The sequence below is a fragment of the Gorilla gorilla genome, chromosome 21, assembly GCF_029281585.2.
Source record: "Gorilla gorilla gorilla isolate KB3781 chromosome 21, NHGRI_mGorGor1-v2.1_pri, whole genome shotgun sequence".
Taxonomy (NCBI): domain Eukaryota; kingdom Metazoa; phylum Chordata; class Mammalia; order Primates; family Hominidae; genus Gorilla; species Gorilla gorilla.
The window spans coordinates 14,758,636-14,777,532 of record NC_073245.2 but is presented as its reverse complement, the minus strand read 5'-3'; the positions used below and the strand labels follow the sequence as shown (position 1 = coordinate 14,777,532).

The following is an 18,897-nucleotide window of genomic DNA, read 5'->3' as shown; positions in this document are numbered from 1 at the left end:
GGAAGGCCACTGCTGCTTTGTACCCTGCTCTGTACAGCAGGGCTATAAATCCCTCATACAAATTTCCCAACGTGGCAGGCCACTTTCAGTTGTTATTTAGTGGATACTGAGTGTGGCTTGGAAGCAGGAAAGAGAAGTTACAGCCTCTTCCAGCCCAACAATGTCTTCTTCTTCTTTTTCTTCTTCTTTTTTTTGAGATGGAGTCTCGCTCTATCACCCAGGCTGGAGTGCAGTGGCGCAGTCTTGGCTCACTGCAACCTCCGCCTCCTAGGTTCAAGTGATTCTCCTGCCTCAGCCTCCCGAGTAGTTGGAATTACAGGCACATGCCCCACGCCTGGCTAATTTTTGTATTTTTAGTAGAGATGGGGTTTCACCTTGTTGGCCAGGCTGGTCTCGAACTCCTGACCTCATGATCTGCCTGCCTCGGCCTCCCAAAGTGCTGGGATTACAGGTGTGAGCCACCGCACCTGGCTACGATGTTTTCTTTTAATTAAAGACACAGTGCACATCAGTCCTCATTATGGCCATCTTCATCTGACTTAGCAACTGTCCCAGGCATCTGGTGCTTAAGATTTTAAAATGAACAGTTTCCATGAGCTTCAGAATCCGAATGGATCTTGTAGAGTCTTGCAGCGTTCAGAATGACTTTGGGTAACTGGTCCCGGTCACTTTCGCCTGCCTCTCTAGGAGCATTCATGGTTGTTTTCCTCCCACAGTTCAGTGGGGACTGCCCACCGTGTCTGCGGCTGGTGTCATCGGCATGCTCAGCGCCGTGGTCGCCAGCATCATCGAGTCTATTGGTGACTATTACGCGTGTGCGCGGCTGTCCTGTGCCCCACCACCCCCCATCCACGCAATAAACAGGTATGTTCCTGAGAAGACAAGTTCCTGATTGGTCCCAGCACCTTGTTACTTTGTTCTTAGGTTTACATTACCTTGAAGACAAAACCAAGAGTTTCAGCAGGAGCCCAGCCAAGCAGCAGGACTCTGGCGACTGTTTGATGCATCACCGCCTTTGTTTACTTTCGACTGTCTGATACACCACTGCCTTTGTTTACTTTCATTTTCCTCGTCCATGACGTGGAACAGAATTCCTACCCTTCCTTAATTGCAGTGACATCAAATAACACACTCTCTGCGAAATCACTGTAAGCCTTAAATTCAAAAACCACATGCCAAGCACTGCACTTGTTCTTTGCTTTTTTTGGGGGGGGTGTGTGTGTGTCATTTGGAGATTAGATAGATAAAATCAAAGTAGCTCTGTCTATATATATATATATATAGAGAGAGAGAGAGAGAGAGAGAGAGAGAGAGTGCTACTTTGATTTTCTGTTATCTTGCTTTTCCAACTGTTCTTTTTTTTTTTTTTTTTTTTTTTTACACAAACTGAAATTTTTCTTCCCAGCAAAACAAGCTCTTCACTGCTTACAGGTTTTTTTTGTTTTGTTTTGTTTTTTTTAATTAAAAAAGACCCAGGGTCTCACCGTGTTGCCCAGGCTACAGTGCAGTGGCTGTTCAGAGGCACAATCATAATGCACCACACCCTTGAATTCCTGGGCTCAAGCAATCCTCCCACCTCAGCACCTTGAGTAGCTGAGACTGCAGGTGTGCACCACCATACTTGGCTATACAGTGCTATTTCTACATTGCAAAAATTACCTGTTTTTTTCCCTGTTTCCCCACCCAATCTTGGCTGCCACAGTCGGACAGAGAGAAAGCACAAGGATACCGTTTTCTCTCCCCTGTAGTGGAAACCTTAGCAGCAGGCAGTATGCCCCAGGTCTGTCAATTAGATACGTTCCAATTGTCCCCAAGGGTAAGCACTGTGTAATCTATGCACAGTTACAGTTTATATAAATAGGGACAGGAATAGCAGAAATGAATGAAATCTGTGGGATCTAGGGCTTATGAACTATGGCGTTCATGATTAGCTTTTAGAAGTTGTCAGATGATTGCCCCTGAGGAGTCTGCAGAGAAAAGAAAACAGCCCAGATCCCCTCCTGTTCTCCAGCCAGCTCTGTAACCCCAGAAGGGACTGTGTGTGATGAGATTAATGGACTGGGCCTTGGCTCTGGTACCTGATGTCCCCATCTTTCTCTAATGGAGCTGCTGCACATGATTAATACCTGTATATCAGTATGTTTAAAAGTGTCAGTACTTATGAAATTATAAAACATTTCCTTCCTGATGAAACTGGATTTTAAGAGTAAAGGATCACATCAATGTTTTATTTCCATAGACGGCCCATGTTTGTCTTATACCCCAACAAATGGCTTTATTTTCTGGCTAAAATCCTTTGCTTTCATTTGCAGTGATTTAAAAACACTCAAATCTAACGTGTGATTTAGAGATGTGCTTCCCAAAATGGAGTGAGCTTTGGGGGTTCTGTTAAAATGCAGATTCTGGCCGGGCGCCGTGGCTCACGCCTGTAATCCCAACATTTTGGGAGGCTGAGGCAGGCGGATCACCCTGCGGTCAGGAATTCCACACCAGCCTGGCCACATGGTGAAACCCCGTCTCTACTAAAAATACAAAAATTAGCCAGGCATGGTGGTGCAAACCTGTAATCCCAGCTACTCGGGAGGCTGGAGAATCTCTTGAACCCAGGAGGTGGAGGTTGCAGTGAGCCAAGATCGCGTCACTGCATTCCAGTCTAGGTGACGGAGTGAGACACTCTCTAAAAAAAGAAAAAAAAAAATGCAGATTCTTTTCTGCTTCAGCAGGTCTGGGATGGGGTCTGAGATTGTATTTTTCATCGCCCTCCCAGGAGATGTGGAAGCTGCAGGCTCTGGACCACATTTTTGGATTGTAGATGTGTAGAGGCTATTTCAGAGTGAATGCATTATCCCATTGAATGATTTTCTTTCCTCCATGCCTTTACATCTTAGGGGAATTTTCGTGGAAGGCCTCTCCTGTGTTCTTGATGGCATATTTGGTACTGGGAATGGCTCTACTTCATCCAGTCCCAACATTGGAGTTTTGGGAATTACAAAGGTACACAGAGTTTTCTAATTAAATGATTGGGCTTCTAAGCTTTGGTCCATTTCATTGATCGGTCTGGCCACTGCAAGTTCCAAATGGGCGGGCCTCTGATTCTAAAAAATTACTTCTCTCCTCTTTTTTTTTTTTTTTTTTAAGTGTTTATAATGCCTGTTTGGAAGTCTCTCTTCTCTTGCTGGTCTGGGTAGGGAGGCACTCAGTGCTGTCGTTCCATCATGCAGTATAGATATTTATAAAGCACCGACTCTGCCAGGCCACTGTTCAAGGCACTTGGGATACATCAGTGAATTAAAAAGTGGAGTTTACATTCTAGCCATCAACAGTCAGCATACTAAGTCCGTAAATGATGCATTATGTCAGCCAGTGACAAGTACCGGGGGAAACATGGGACAGGAAGCTTGGGGAGAGGGTGATCAGGTGAGCTGAACACAGACCTGAAGGGTGGAGGGAGGGAGCCTGCAAATAACCTGGGGGAGAGCGTTCCAGGCCAGGGTGTGGCCAGGGCCGAGCCCTATCCTGGAAGTGGAAGGTCAGCAAGGAGGCCAGTGCGGGTCGGGAAGTCAGAGCAGGTGGGGTCTGCCGGGTAACTGGGGACCAGGTTACACAGGCAGGCAGGTAGGTAGGCAGCCACAGACTGCCTGAGTGGAAGGGAGTGCTGCAGGGAGCAGCTTGGTCAGATTTCTTTTTTTTTTTTTTAGGGATCGCTTTGACTGCAGTGATGAGAATAGACCATGGGGGGCTGGGCAAAAGGTAGAAATGGGATCCCAACTGGGAGGTGTCACTAGTTTTAAATTAAGAGATGACCCACCATTGGCCATGGTATGTTGTGAAACTAAGACCATGAAAATTGGTTCACCATCCTCGATGGCCTACGTCTCACAGGTCTCCCTCACTGAGGACTTGGGGCGAGCCCGGAAACCTTCTAGAACTGGTTGACCTCTGTCAAATTGGGAGGGAGGAGGGGATTTCAAAAGAGCTCTCCCTTGCCATGTAAGATTCTATAATCAGATAAAGAGAAACCAGATACTAAGTTTGGTTAACCTTGATTGCAAATCCAGGTGAGAGGGAGCTGCCAGGCAGGCACACACATGCCTGGTTTGTTTGTTGGTTTCCCCAGGTTGGCAGGGCCCTGCCAGAGCTCAGCCTGAGGTGTGCCAATGGCCCCATCTGCCTGTTGCTCCCTGTATGGGGGATGTGAAGGAAGGTTGTCTGAGGGGCGCTTCCTCTAGCGCCATCCTGGGGGTCCTTTTGCTACCCATGGTGAGAAGCCAGTGCTGAGCACAGGGAGATGAGGGAAGGATCTCGTGGGCACAGAATGGGGCCTAAGCCATGCACTCTTCAGCCAGTTTGCTGCCATGAGCTTGCAGGCATATACTAATCCCAAATCCCAAATAAGATAGCCGGCCCTCTGTATCTGTGGGTTCTACCAACTTCATTTCAAAAATATTGTTTCTGAACTAATATTGTTTGTTTCTGTACTGTTCTGGGTGAGCATGTACAAACTTTTTGTTGTCATTATTCTCTGAACAATGCAGTCGGACAACGATTTACAGAGCAATTACGTTGTATTAAGGATTGTAAGTAATGTCGAGATGATTTAAAGTATATGGGAGGATATTGGCTGGGTACGGTGGCTCACACCTGTAATCCCAGCAGTTTTGGAGGCCGAGGTGGGCAGATCACCTGAGGTCAGGAGTTCGAGACCAGCCTGGCCAACATGTTGAACCCCTGTCTCCACTAAAAACACAAAAATTAGCCAGGCTTGGTGGCTGGTGCCCATAGTCCCAGCCACTTGGGAAGCTGAGGCAGGAGAGTCACTTGAACCCAGGAGGCAGAGGTTGCAGTGAGCTGAGATCATGCCACTGCACTCCAGCCTGGGTGACAGAGCGAGACTCTGACTCCAAAAAAAAAATTTAAAAAATAATATATAAATAAAATAAAGTAAATTGGAGGATGTGTGTAGGCTACATGCAAATACTACACCATTTTATATCAGGGAGTTTAGCATCTGTGGTTGTTGGTATCTGAGGCGGGGAGAGTGGCGGTCCTGGAACTAATTCAGGGTTCCCTAGGGACGACTGTAGGCGTAAAATTGTTGTAGATGAAGGGAATCTTAGGGGAAGATGGTTTAACAAGCCTCCTCCTTCTGCACCCCTTTAAAACACATCATCATATAACATGACCACCAAGGTAGTTTGGGAAATCATTCCTTTTATTAAAATTCGAATGGTGCTAGCTTACTCTGACAGGTTACCTTGCCAACACTTTTTAATGAGCTGATGTATCCCAAGTGCCTAGAACAGTAGCCTGGCAGAGCGGGTGCTTCATAAATATCTATACTGCATGAAGGAATGATGGCACCTGAGTGCCTCCCTACCTGGACCAGCAAGGTCCATCATTATCGTTATTATCATTATTGCTATTTACCCCTTAGTTTATTTCTAGGAACAGAGCAAGTACTATCTCACTGGCCGTCAAATCTCTTTGTTGGTGTCTAGAGGAAGGTCATTTCTCCTTGCTGCATTCTGTACCACCGTTGAAGACTTTGTAAATCCAGAAACCCAGGGTCTATTTTACCAAGGTCCTAGAGGCAGAGCCACAGTTCAGGAGGGAGGTGCCAAGGAGACTCCAGGGAATGGACCCTGTGAGAAGGGAAGCAAAGGTCCTGGGGAAGCACCGGGAGGGCTGGGATTTTAGGGCTCTATCTCTGGTAGTTAGAATAAAACATAATAGGTACTTGGTCACTATTCATTGAACAGAAGAATGGCTTAGTTGCTGCATATATTGTTGACAGCATCAAAGGCAGATCAGTCTTCTGGATGTCACTTTGATACCAGATTTAGTTTCAGGTATCCCTGGGGCCAGTTTGGCCCCTCATACCTAACAGGCCTGCCCGACCCTGCCAGGAGTCTTTGCATAGGCTGTTTCCTCTGCCTGGATGCTCTTCCACTAGCGAACTCTTACTCACCCCTCAGGACCATCTCCAACAACCCTCCCCAACTCTTCAGATTTTCTCTTCCCTGCTGCTGGGCTCCCCCAACAGCAGAACAGCATAGCGGTGAGATTATTTGATCAAGCTTGTGACTTATTCATCTTTGCATTCACCTGTCCCAGTCTAACAAGTCACAAGCTTGATCAAATAATTACTTAGTTCCTTGAAAATGTTTGCTGAAGATAGGGCCATTAGTAAATGAAAGCCTTCCTTATTCCATAGTAACAGCCAAGCATGAGTCACTTTTGCTTGATTTGTCAGTTTGAGTGATCTTTTCCATTGCTTCCCTGCCGTCTATGGTGTGGGGAGGGGCAGGCTAGGGACAGTGAGACAGTGACTGAGTCCAGCTAGGCAGCCATCTCTCATGTGCACAGCCTCAGATCAGGCTCTGATGCTTAACCGGCTGACCCTGGTCCTTTGAGGGTTCTGTGCAGTGGTCAACATGTCACACACAGCTGCACCAGCCACGTGTGCCTGGTGGGCACTTGAGATGTGGCCAGTGTATGTGAGGAATTGCATTTAAAATTTTGTCTCATTTTACTTAATTAAAATGGAAGCAACCCTCTTCTCCTCACCGGGGTCATACATAAATCCTTGTGGATACTCCCCCAAACACTCTGGAACCTCCTTTACCCAGTTTACATCCTTAGGGTGTTTTCCTGCAAGAGGCAGCACAGAGTAGGGGCCCACAGTGCAGGATTCCTGAGCCTGATGCCAGCGCCACCTCTCACGTGTGGTGCTGGGAACCCAGGGGATAGGCAGGGGCAAAGTGTGGCCTTTGCGTTGAGACACAGAGGGCCATCCCAACCCATGACCGGTGACAGCAGGCTAGACAGAAGCTGCTGGGAGGCAGAGATCAGGAGTAGCAGATATGCCCTACATGGTGCTATGAGAGCCTATAATGGGGGAATAGTCCTGGAGTTGGGATGCTTTTCAGAGGAGCATTTGGGTGATGTTTAAAAGGATGCATCTAGGATCTGGCTAGGAGGGAACCACAGGGAAGGGTGTCCAGGTAGACAGGCCCAGGCCTGCCTGGTGTGCTTGGAAAGAGCCTGAGAAGTGAGCTTTATTTCATGAGTACCAGAGGATGCAAGCAGGGGACCAGCCTCCCCAATTTCATGTGTTAGAAAGGTGACCCCGTGGCCCCATGGAATGGGGGCAGGAAAGGCCAGTGGCAGTAGGCCCATGTGGGCGGCTCTCAGATGGCTCAGTGCGTGCCAGCTACCATTCAGGCAGTTTTATGCAGGTCCCATTTAATCCTCAAAACAAAACCACGAGGCTTGTGCGTGACTGAGATGAAGATCCTGAGACTCTACAGGCTACGGGTCGGCCCGACCATACAGTCGGACGTGGGCCAGGAGAAGAGCCCACAGTCAGGCTCCAGATGTCCGCATCCATGGCCGCTTCTCTTTTCCACCTCTCACGGGAAGGGTGCCATGAGGAGAGGAGGTTCCAGACATGTCTGGGGGTTTGGTCTGATTTCCGGTGTGGGGAAGTTGGCATTGAGGCTGAAGCACTTTGGGGAAAATTGCCTTGGTGACATGTGGTGCCGGGAACCCAGGGGATAGGCAGGGGCAAAGTGTGGCCTTTGCATTTGAGACACAGACGGCCATCCCAACCCATGACTGTGCCAGGGCAGTAGAGCCCTGAGGCCTGAGTGCAGGGAATGTCACCAAGGCTTGGAGATGCAGAGGGCGGCCCTCAGGGTCCCCACAGTGGAGGTGAGAAGAGTGGGCTGATGAGGAGGTGAAGGTAGCGAGCCAGGCCATGGGTATCTCTGCTGTGTGTTCTGTAGTAACTTATGGTGATTTTGCATGGAGATGAGTCCCTGTTTCCCAGTCTCCTGTGTGTTCTGCAGGTCGGCAGCCGCCGCGTGATACAGTGCGGAGCAGCCCTCATGCTCGCTCTGGGCATGATCGGGAAGTTCAGCGCCCTCTTTGCGTCCCTTCCGGATCCTGTGCTGGGAGCCCTGTTCTGCACGCTCTTTGGTAAGACTCCCCTCTCTGGCTTTTTCCTTTACTTTTCCGAATTTTTAATAGGGATCATGGTGTTTTTGCTGACTCCCTTCAGTAAGAAGGTAACGATAAATTTCTATTTTAAAATACAAAGGATATGCCGTCAAAAAATGAAAACTTTTATCACTCTCTGAGTTGAATTTATATTAAATATGGAACCAACAATAAGATGTAATTGTGCTATGAACATTTAGATTAAATTTAATCTCTTTAGTATTTCTGACCAATTTAACTCAAATACCATCCCTCTGAATGGGCTACTTAAAACTGACCATTTTGACAGTGGGACTCTGGGTTTGATCTCTGCACCATTTAGCTGTAATAACCAGAGACATGCACCAGATATTTAGGTAGGTCTCCTTGTTTAATCAAAATGTTTGTGTAGAGAGAGAACCAATGTCCTTAGTTTTCTATTTGACAAACAAAATGCCACATGGTGTTTATGCTCCCGTATGAGCCCAAATAGCGCTTAGGCCGAGGGTCATTTGGCTCAGAGCCCAGGGTGGCTACAGTCTGACCCCACACGTCCCCCTTCCTGTCCCTGCACTGGTCTCATTGGTTTCTGCTGGACAGAGAAGGGGTGCCAGGGAGCCTGCCCTCACCTGCCTTGAGCTGTCCCCGCTGTAGTGGTGCTGGAGCTTGTGGTCTGGTTTGTTTTTCTCCAGGAATGATCACAGCTGTCGGCCTCTCTAACCTGCAGTTCATTGATTTAAATTCTTCCCGGAACCTCTTCGTGCTTGGATTTTCGATCTTCTTTGGGCTCGTCCTTCCAAGTTACCTCAGACAGAACCCTCTGGTCACAGGTGAGGAAATGGGCTTTACATCTTGGAGTGGGAGCTGGAACCACAGCCGCCAGTCCACACGCAGCTCTTTGCCCATTGGAGAGGACTTTGGGCCTCCAGGAGCTGTGGTGCAGATGCGTCTGTGGATCTCTCTTGAATCTCACTTTTCAGTACTTATGTGGAAGCGCTGTGGGCTTCCTGCTGGCGTGTACACATAACAGTCATGGATGCTAAGGTCTCCTTTTCACTGGGACCCTCTCCTTTGGGAGAATGCCTCTCTCTAAATCCTTTTGATTTCATTAGTCTATCTTAATAGACTAATGCTCCATTAAGATAATATTTTTTTTGAAACTCAACTTCATAGACTTTGAACACGTTATTCTACTATTTGATGTCTATCCTATTAACTCCTCAGAGCAAAATCACGTGGCTTGTGCATTCAAGATTAACCTTTTTAACTCCTCCTTTTGTTTTAACACTGCAGTGTCCTGAGGAATGTAGAAAGGAAGAACCGTCTCAAGACACAGCCATTGCTACTGGTAATATCTTAGCCAGTGCAGAATTGAGGAGTGTTTGTTTATACATATATTTTTTGTGGTTGAAATTCACATAACAAAATTAACTACTTTAAGCAGTTCAGTGGCATCTAGTACAGTGTTGTGCACCCATCACCCCTGTCCAGTTTCCAAAACATTTCAGTACCCCAAAATAAAACCCCAAACTCATTAAGCAGTAAATCCCCATCACCGCCTGCTCCCACCCGCTGGCAGCCACCGGTGTGCTTTCTGTTTCTATGGATTCACGGTCTATTCTAGGTATAAATAGAGTCATAATATGTGGCTTTTCGTATCTGGCTTCCTTCACTTAGCATATTTTCAAGATTCATCCATGTTGTAGCATGTAGCAGTACTTCATTCCTTTTTTTGAGATGGAGTCTTGCTTTGTCGCTCAGGCTGGAGTGCAGGCCTGGGCATGATCTCAGCTCACTGCAACCTCCGCCTCCTGGGTTCAAGCGATTCTCATGCCTCAGCCTCCCAAGTAGCTGGGATAATAGGCACCCACCACCACACCTGGTCAATTTTTGTATTTTTAGTGGAGACGGGGTTTCACCATGTTGGCCAGGCTAGTCTTGAACTCCTAACCTCAAGTGATCCACCTGCATTGGCCTCCCAAAGTGTTGGGATTACAGGCGTGAGCCACTGTGCCCGGCCTCATTCCTTTTTTATGACTAGATAATGTTCTATTGTGTGTATATACCATAAATTGTTTATCGATTCATCCATTGATGGACATTTGGGTTGTTTCCGCCCTTTGGCTATTGTGAATATTGATGTGCAAGTACAATCAGTTCTCATTATTCATGAAGTTATGTTTCATAGAGTTGCCACAAGCAGTATTAGCAAATACTGAACCATTGCTGGGGAAACACAGTCAGCAATGCCACAGCTCATGCCTGGATGGATCTTCTTTAACACACACCATAGCCGCCTTATGTGTAGGAACGTCAGGGAGCACTTCACACCACTTGGACATTTTAAACAGTGAGATCACCAACGGAAAGCACACGGTATGACAGACATGGCACTACATAGTCCGCAAAAAGGACTCTTGTTTACAGGATGAGGCCAGAACAAGGCAGAGCGTCAGCTTATTTGACATCAGCCAGGAATGTGTGTGGCGTGGCTCAGATTTTTCACTGCTCTGTATACCCATGAAGGCACCAAGGGTATTCATTTTGGGTTTACAAATACATTTTAGTGTATGGGCAATTTCACAAACACGTAATTCATGAATAATCAATGTGGGCCATATTTGAGTACTTGTTTTCATTTCTCCTGGGTATATACCTAAGAGTGGAATAATTGGGTCATGTGGTAATTCTATTTTTAACCTTTTGAGGAACTGCCAAACTTTTTCATGGCGGCTGCACCATTTTACTATCCCATTAGCCATGTACGAGGGTTTCTGTTTCTCCACATCCTCACCAGTGCCTGTGATTTTCTGTTGAGGATTGTTCTATCTTCAGGATGGAACGTGTGTGGATAAATGAGATTCTTGCTGTTTTTTACATTTAATATGTCATATTCATGGGAGGACACCTTTATAAATCCAGTTGCCCCTGGTTGAAAGCAGCTAAGCACTAATCGATAACCCAGGACACTGGAAAGTCTTGTATGACTGCAGGTGCCAGAAATATTTTTGTCATCTTATTATTCACTTTGTAATTTTTTCTCAGCCTTATGACTACCATTTTTTTTATTTAGAATTTTTTTTATCCACCGACTACACCCCTGTGGCTTCACAGTTCGTTGTAGGGTAAACACCACTCTTACATTCACCTTCTATGCAACACTGTTGGGAATTCTCCTTATGGAGATACCTTTGGATTATTGTTGAAAGTATTCATCGTAGCTTAAAACATTACTGGCAAAAATTCATCTACATGTGCACAACTAAGAAATGTACACTTTCCTTTCCTGCTTTGATTGGCGGAGTTCTGCCCACACCATTGCCCCTTCCCAAGTCAAGGGCAGGCTCACCGCTGCTGTGGCACTGATCCTTTATGGCTGTGTTCTCTTTCTAGGGATAACAGGAATCGATCAAGTGTTGAATGTCCTTCTCACAACTGCTATGTTTGTAGGGGGCTGTGTGGCTTTTATCCTGGATAACACCATCCCAGGTACGTGGTATATATCAAACACACTTTTTTTTTATTTTTTTTATTTTTTTTACATATGTGTTACTTTTTTGCCAAATAGAAATGGAAAGCGGGAAGAGTAAATGAGTTCAAAGCCATCACTGGTTATAACTGTTTTCTAAAACAGTTGCGATGGCACTCCCAGCCTCCATGTATGAATCAGTTTTTTGCTACATAAACTGATTAATTTTATTTCTCGTGCTGAAGGACTTTTGGGAGACAGCAGCTGAGTTCACTGCGTGTGGTGAAATGGCAGTGGGATGGGCACAGGCCAGGCTCCTGCCCCCCTGCACAGCCTGTGCCAAAGGCCCTGCAGTGTGGGTTTCATCTGATCTGAGAGAGGTGGGCACAGCCCGTGGCACTTCTGCTTGGGGAGACTGTCCCTTAAATGAGTTGTTCCTAAGGTGGGCTTCCAGCCAACTAAGACCAGAAGGCAGTAGAAGACCATGGGCAAAGGCTGAGATCAGGGGTCCAGGATCATTGACAAGAGATGCCTGGAGGCAGCTGCCTCTCCAATACCCATGATCCCTGTTTATGGATACATTCTGTGCTGAGCTTGGGGTGACAGACTAGGATGTTATGTGGGTCCTGCCTTGGTGGTGGCTGCTGTGGACCACTGTAAAGTGCTGCCATGGACATACTGGCAGATTTCCCTGCCTTCAAGGAAGGGTGATACTTATTCTTAGGCTCAAAGGTTTTGTTGAGATTTTCCCCTTTAAACAACCCATCTCCAAAAAAAAATTAAAAACCTCGATCAAGAGATTGCTGGGGAAACCAAGGCAGAAGGAATCACACACACGAATAGATGGAAGGCACTGGATTTAAGAGTCCATAACGACCACTCTCTTTCTCTCCTAAGCCAGAGGGAATTGAGAGAGGGATGCAACAGTCAGGCTGATGGAAATTAAAGTCAGCTTTATTTCTGAAATACTGATGAGAGAGCAGAGCTTAGATATAAAAAAAAGTCATGAGCTTCCTTGCTGAGCCCTGTGTGCTCAGAGCTTTCTCCCTGACCCATCTGTCAGGGTGCAGAGTGGCCAGGAGTGTCCAACCGGTGGATGTTCATCCACACAGAAGCACAACAGGTACATGACCTGTGTGTCCCCCATAGCACCAGACACGCTAAAATGGAGCAAAGCAGCATGAAGTGTGGGTCTGTCTAGATGGGGGGTGAATGTGCAGTGACTGGTTGATGAAGGCATTGTGTGATACAGTAAAGATTCAGCCCTGTTTTGCAAACTCAGATTTGCATTTTAAAGAGGTTTTTTTTTTGACTCAGATTTACATTTTACAGAGTTTGTTTTGTGTGTTTTGTTGTTTGTTTTGTTTTGTTTTGTTTAGTTTTTAAGACAGAGTCTTGCTCTGTTGCCCAGGCTAGAGTGCAATGGCATGATCTCAGCTCACTGCAGTCTCTGCCTCTCGGGTTCAAGCAATTCTCCTGTCTCAACCTCCTGAGTAGTTAAGATTACAGGCATGCACCACCACGCCCAGCTAATTTTTGTATTTTGAGTGGGGACGGGATTTCACCGTGTTGGCTAGGCTGGTCTCGAACTCCTGACTTCATGTGATCCTCTCACCTCGGCCTCCCAAAGTGCTTGGATTACAGGTGTGAGCCACCACACCTGGCCTAGAGAGGTAGTTTTTGAGCAGACTTGGGGCAGGAGGTGATGAGCCAGAAGACTAGGTAACCAGTTGGGAGACCAATAGAATGAACCAGGAAAGCAATAACATGGCCTGAGCTGGACCCTAACAGTGAAAACTGAGAATGTGGGTCACATAGAAGGATAGGGAGGTCAGAAGGCCATTAGGTGATTGCTGGAATGAGGGACATGGAAGGGTTAGTGCTTCTTAGGCTTCTGGTTTGGGCACTGGATAGCTGAGCACCTTCACCTCCTCAAGTATTCTTTGCTGCTATCTAGGCAGGTTTGATCTGTGGGACCGTGTGTGTGTGTGTGTGTGTGTGTGTGTATGTATGTGTTTGACGACAGTTTCATTTTCAGTAGAGCTGCTAAACGAAGCATTCCTTTGTTCTATCTTGGGATGTGTGACAGGTACTCCAGAGGAAAGAGGAATCCGGAAATGGAAGAAGGGTGTGGGCAAAGGGAACAAATCACTCGACGGCATGGAATCGTACAATTTGCCATTTGGCATGAACATTATAAAAAAATACAGATGCTTCAGCTACTTACCCATCAGCCCAACCTTTGTGGGCTACACGTGGAAAGGCCTCAGGAAGAGCGACAACAGCCGGAGTTCAGACGAAGACTCCCAGGCCACGGGATAGCCTTTGCTGTGCCCTGTGGCCTGGCCGCAGTGAGGCATGTATCTGTAGTTCCTTGCTGGGTAACAAGAAGTAAAATACATGTTTGTATATCTACATTTACATTCTGCGCCCCAGAGCTAAGACAGACTGCGAATCACTTTTCTGCTGTGAGGGTGATGGTGCCTGATACGGTGTCTCGCCTGTCTCCTTATTTAAGCCCTTAACTCCTTGCCCTTTGAGAGTGTCCATTGCTGGCCATGGTCACTAAATTTGAAGTTCCAGTCCTCCCTTTGGAGTGGACATTTAAAATCTGCAGCGATTCCTTGCCTCAGTTCCCTCCCACCACCCAGGGCTGGCTTTCCTGTAAGCCGCCTCCAGGGTCCAGGGGCTTTCTCTCTCTCTCCGAAGCCCCTGGACCTGTTTCCTTGTCATTTGACCCTCGTCTGTGCCCGCGGAGACCTCCTCTGACCAAGGGGCACTAGTATGCCTGCGCTATCATGACTGACTGGCCCAGTATGATTCTGTTGTCGCTGATCTCCTGGAGGAGGAGGCTGTTGACCTGAAAACGGTGGCGTGGCTCCCCTGTGCCCAGGTCTGGCCATGGGTAAGGCCTGCACAGATGTTGAATGAACATCTGTTTGGGGCATTGGAGGGAAAAGGAAAGGACCCTGAAGCCAATATCTGATTCTCGGCTGCGCCTTCTCTTGGCCACCCTGGCCCTGACTGGGCCAGCACGTGCACACTGGCCTCTTTTCATTTCACTAGTGGCCGAGACACCCTCTCTGGCATTTATCACTGTTGGCCGGTGTGATGAGTATAGAGTGCCACCCAAGGCACCAGTCACACAAGCTGATGGGCGTCTTGGCTCTGCCGTCATGTGGATGTTATTGTCGCGCGCGTCTATAATTACAAGGTTTTATTCCTATTTAATGTTACTGACTATAGCAGATTTTGGAAATCAGTGTTCTCCATGTGACCCTCTTTCCTTGCATCCCTATTCCTTGTCTCCCACCCACTCTTCCCCCCATCAAGAAAAGAACCAGCATTTGTAAAGCTGTGGACACCATCAGGGAAGCTTGTTGTAACGGCTTTTGAAGGCCAGTAACCATTGTTGTGGTTGTGTTTTGTATTGCTTGATACCATGAAAGTGTAAATACTGTAATGCCTAATCTATTTATCAAAACTGACTACTGGACCAGAGCCCAGAAACCATGGGTCAAGTTACATGTGAATTTGTTTTGTGAAGAAGGGAAGCTGGGGCAGGTAACACGCAGAGCCGCCACGTGGAACGGTCTGTCCGCCGGCCGGTCCCGCTTGCCGGGCTTCTGTTGCAAGTCGCTTCTGGCAGTCTTGGCTTAAGGAGACTTCCTGTGGGTTGCCACGTTGCACGTCCGTTCGATCTTGATTTTACAGGTGAGGGTGGTTGCCAAAGGTGATAAGAAAAGCAGCCAACAGGCTCCCTCTCACTTAAGAGAGTTCTAATTAATAACACTAAATTCTTCCTGAGAAATGACTCCTCTTGGTTTGGTTTGAAGTTTTCCAGTGAAGGAAAAGGCCTGAGATAGGAAGCAGTGCCCTCGCTTCATGAGGTGGCGTATCTTCAGTGGCCGTTGGCCTGGTCGAGCTTTGGTCAGCTGCGTGGGTGCCTGTCTCCTGTCTCCAGCGGCAGGGCATGCTTCTTGGCAGCCTGGTGTCCACACGGTGCATTCCTGTCCCCCTCGGCCCCAGGCTGGCTCAGCTCTCCAGTGCTGCGGCGCTGTCTTTGCAGCATTGCCATGTCACTGTAGCCCCCTTCACTCTGGGAAGTTTGGGGCTTCAAGGTTTATTCTGGCAAGAACACCTTGGAGCCACTGCATTGTTTTGCCAAAAACTTACTGCAGATTAAGTAAAGAACTTAGATGCTAAATTACATCTAATTATGTATGTTTTTTTAAATGTGTCTTTGATGCATACTTTAGAAGCACACTGGCTCGCGGTTTCCATCCCTCTTGCCTTGGGACACTCTTGAGGCTGGCAGCCCTCCTGCACTGAGTTGCTCTCAGTTCCTTCTGTTTGGATTTTGCTCAACATCTCCAGTTTCTCTGCTCTGAAAAATGGGGAAAACTGCTAAACATCCCAGAGATTTGCAATCTTCTAGCTCTCCAGGTGAGCAGAAAGACCAAATATCCAAATGAAAGCCTGAAAGCCATTGGTGATCCAGGGGCACCTTCTCTTCACCTTTACTGGGCGTCTTCCACTGCATAACACTCAAGGTGTCTGCTCTAGTCATCCAGAAACCCACTCCCTTCTGAAACCCCTCCTTGGGCCTGGTTTTATCAGGAGGATTCAACTCCGCTAACGTGTGGGGTGCCCTCTGTAGGCCTTCACACGGGGAAGGAAGCCCTACCCTTTCAACTCCTGTTGGAATGAGAGTTTCCTGTTCTTCTTATTCCACTGTGGCCAACCCGATAATTCTGTCCGAGGAGGGGTAAGGGGATAGGAGGTGGGGAGCAAAGAGGGCAGCCTGACTAGATGCCCCTGCTGAATCTGGTACTTTCTGCACAGCCTTGAGTGATTGGAGTCCCCTAATGACTAATAAACTTGAACATGTAACACACACACACACACACACACACACACACCATTTTAGGAAGTGGTTCTCCTACTGGAAAATATGCTACAGAATGAAAGTTTGTAATTGAAAGAAAAAGAATGTATTCATCTGCTTCTTGGGTTTAAGCACACACCTGAAGGGGAGATATTGGGGGACACGGTGGCCACTCGCGGTCTGTGTCATGACACTTCCCATTCACATCATTGGCCTGCGTTGCTGGGGCTTTGAACCACCACCCCGTACTTTGTTTTGCCTGTAGAGTGTTCTAAAATATTTTGGATGTGAATGTCCTTGCAGGCCAGTTAGTCTCCAGTTTCCACAGAGACCACCTACCCACCACCTTCCCAGGTCACCTGCCTGGTCCCTGAAAGAAAGCATTTGTGTGGGCAATCCCAACATGAAATGTAGACAGTGTGAATACGGACAGGAGGTGATGCCATATTCACAGTGGGGGATGGGGGGCCCCCACCCCTGCTTCACAGAATAATGGGAAGTGACTCTAGTCTTTGTAAGCAATTTTCATTCTCATTAGGAAGTTAAATGTAGATTCACAGATTCATTTACTTTCAGAATCCTCAAGAGGATTTCAAATGCTAACTTTTAGTTTCTTGGGATTGATCAAGGCAAGAGAAGTGGCTTTAACCATGCCAGCCAGAATGAAGCATCATGGGTCCTGATGGTTTCCCATTTTCATGGTAACAAATTCGCACACAGGTTTTGCTTTATACTGTAGAATACTGACTTTCATGATGACAACTTGGTTTATGCATGAATATTGCAGTATTTCCATATAGCAAAATAACATTTCTACCCAGGATAATAGTCACAGTTTTCCAGGGAGGGAATGATATAATTTTCATGACAATGTCATGTGATGATAGAATTTCTCCATTGATGAATCTCTAGTATGTGTGTATACTTTATTTACCCATACGTATATTTTATGACCATGAGCTAAGTTGTTATTTCTTTCATTCATATCCCTGCTGAAATATTGGTACTAGCAACTTAAAGTTGGCAAGTCTCATCTTCAGTAATACGGATGCCATGGGAGTGGCCAGGCCAGATTGAAGGTGAATATGGAGCAATAGCAGAAGCCTCATTCCAGAACCCATCTGGCCAGAGAAGCAGCAGCATCCTGGGGGGTGGCCGTGCATGGGGTGTACACTCGCTATAGGCATAGGCCCGGCATGGCTGTCGCTGGACGCCAGCTGTGCACACCCAGCCACACCTGCTGCACGCCGCGTTAGCGTGCGGCTCCGGGCCTGAGCATTCGCAAAGCTCGCTTCTCCAGGGAGCCTCCTCTTGGCTTTGGAAAAGAGCCCAGGGACTTAACGTGCTGCCTGTTGTACTCTGTCCCCTCATGACTTTTTAGACACAGGGACTAGGACATCGACCACCCTCTGCCCCTCCTGCAGTCAGAACCCGAGTAGTGCAAGAAGGGCCACCCGGTTTTGCCAGCGTTCAGCGTCTGCCCATGGACCCATAAGGCACATTAGCGTTGGGGGTCTCTTTTCAGCAGCCTCACAGACATTCCCGTCCTTTCTGGTTGGTGTTGACTGTGTTTCAGCATCACTCTACCCTCCCATGTCCTTAGCATTGCTGTGCGTGTTTCCAGGCACTTAGGACACCCTTCCCCACGTTGCCATCTTACTGACAGTTCAAATGACTCTCCTTTTTTGTTCGTTAGTAACAATCTTCATTTGACACCTTAATACATTTCTGACTGTTCTTAAAACAGTGGGGATGCCTATATTTTCCTTGAGTTTTTGTGACTGACTTTGGCTATATATACCTTTCTGGGGTTTTGTTTGTTTTTTATTTTTATTTTGATTACCGAGGGTATTTGGGGTGGGGTTGTTTTTTGAGATGTGTAATTCTTTTATGGAGTTTTTAAAAAGAATTTTCATATTGTTTTTCTAACATGGCTTCATTAAACGTTTAAGTATTTTAAAAATATGTAATATTTGGACCAGATGTTGTGAATAATAGTAGAGATAAAGCTATTTTATTCTGTATTTTTAAAACTGTTCCGTACAAATAAAAGCTCTCCTGGACACAGTTTTGCTCTTCACGTGCCTCCTTCTTGGGCTACTCTTTAAGAAAAGAGTCGTCCCTCAGAATCTGTGGGTGATTGGTTCCAAGACCTCCTCGGATACCAAAATCCGAGACTACTCAAGTCCCTGATATAAAATGGCATAGTGGGTCAGGCACAGCAGCTCACCCCTGTAATCTCAGCACTTTGAGAGGCCAAGGCGGGAGAATCGCTTGAGGCCAGGAGTTCGAGACCAGCCTAGGCAACATAGTGAAACCACCCCCCCCGGCCCCGGCCCCGTCCCTTCACTAAAAAAAATTAGGCACACATGGTGGTGAACGCCTGTGGTCCCAGCTACTTAGGAGGCTGAGGTGGGAGGATTGCTTGAGCCCAGGAGTTCAAGACTGCAGTGAGCCATGTTCGCACCACTGGAGCCCAGGCAAGGTGACAGAGTAAGACTGTCTCAAAAACATAACATGGTGTAGTGGATTTTGGTGTAGTGTATGTGTACATGGATAT

General features: G+C 47.1%; 1 protein-coding gene across 7 annotated transcripts in view; it reads left to right on the top strand.

The window, feature by feature from the left end:
- SLC23A2 (solute carrier family 23 member 2) overlaps positions 1 to 18,404 on the top strand; it is a 151,153-nt gene extending 132,749 nt beyond the window's left edge. For all 7 annotated transcript variants that reach the window (XM_004061773.5, XM_031004867.3, XM_031004866.3 and 4 more), the window contains 6 exons: positions 717 to 864; positions 2,889 to 2,994; positions 7,851 to 7,980; positions 8,673 to 8,810; positions 11,374 to 11,469; positions 13,539 to 18,404. In XM_004061773.5, the coding sequence (XP_004061821.1) occupies positions 717 to 864; positions 2,889 to 2,994; positions 7,851 to 7,980; positions 8,673 to 8,810; positions 11,374 to 11,469; positions 13,539 to 13,771 (851 nt within the window). In that variant the 3' untranslated portion in view covers positions 13,772 to 18,404. The remainder of the gene's footprint in view (positions 1 to 716; positions 865 to 2,888; positions 2,995 to 7,850; positions 7,981 to 8,672; positions 8,811 to 11,373; positions 11,470 to 13,538) is intronic.
- The last annotated feature ends 493 nt before the right edge of the window (positions 18,405 to 18,897 follow it).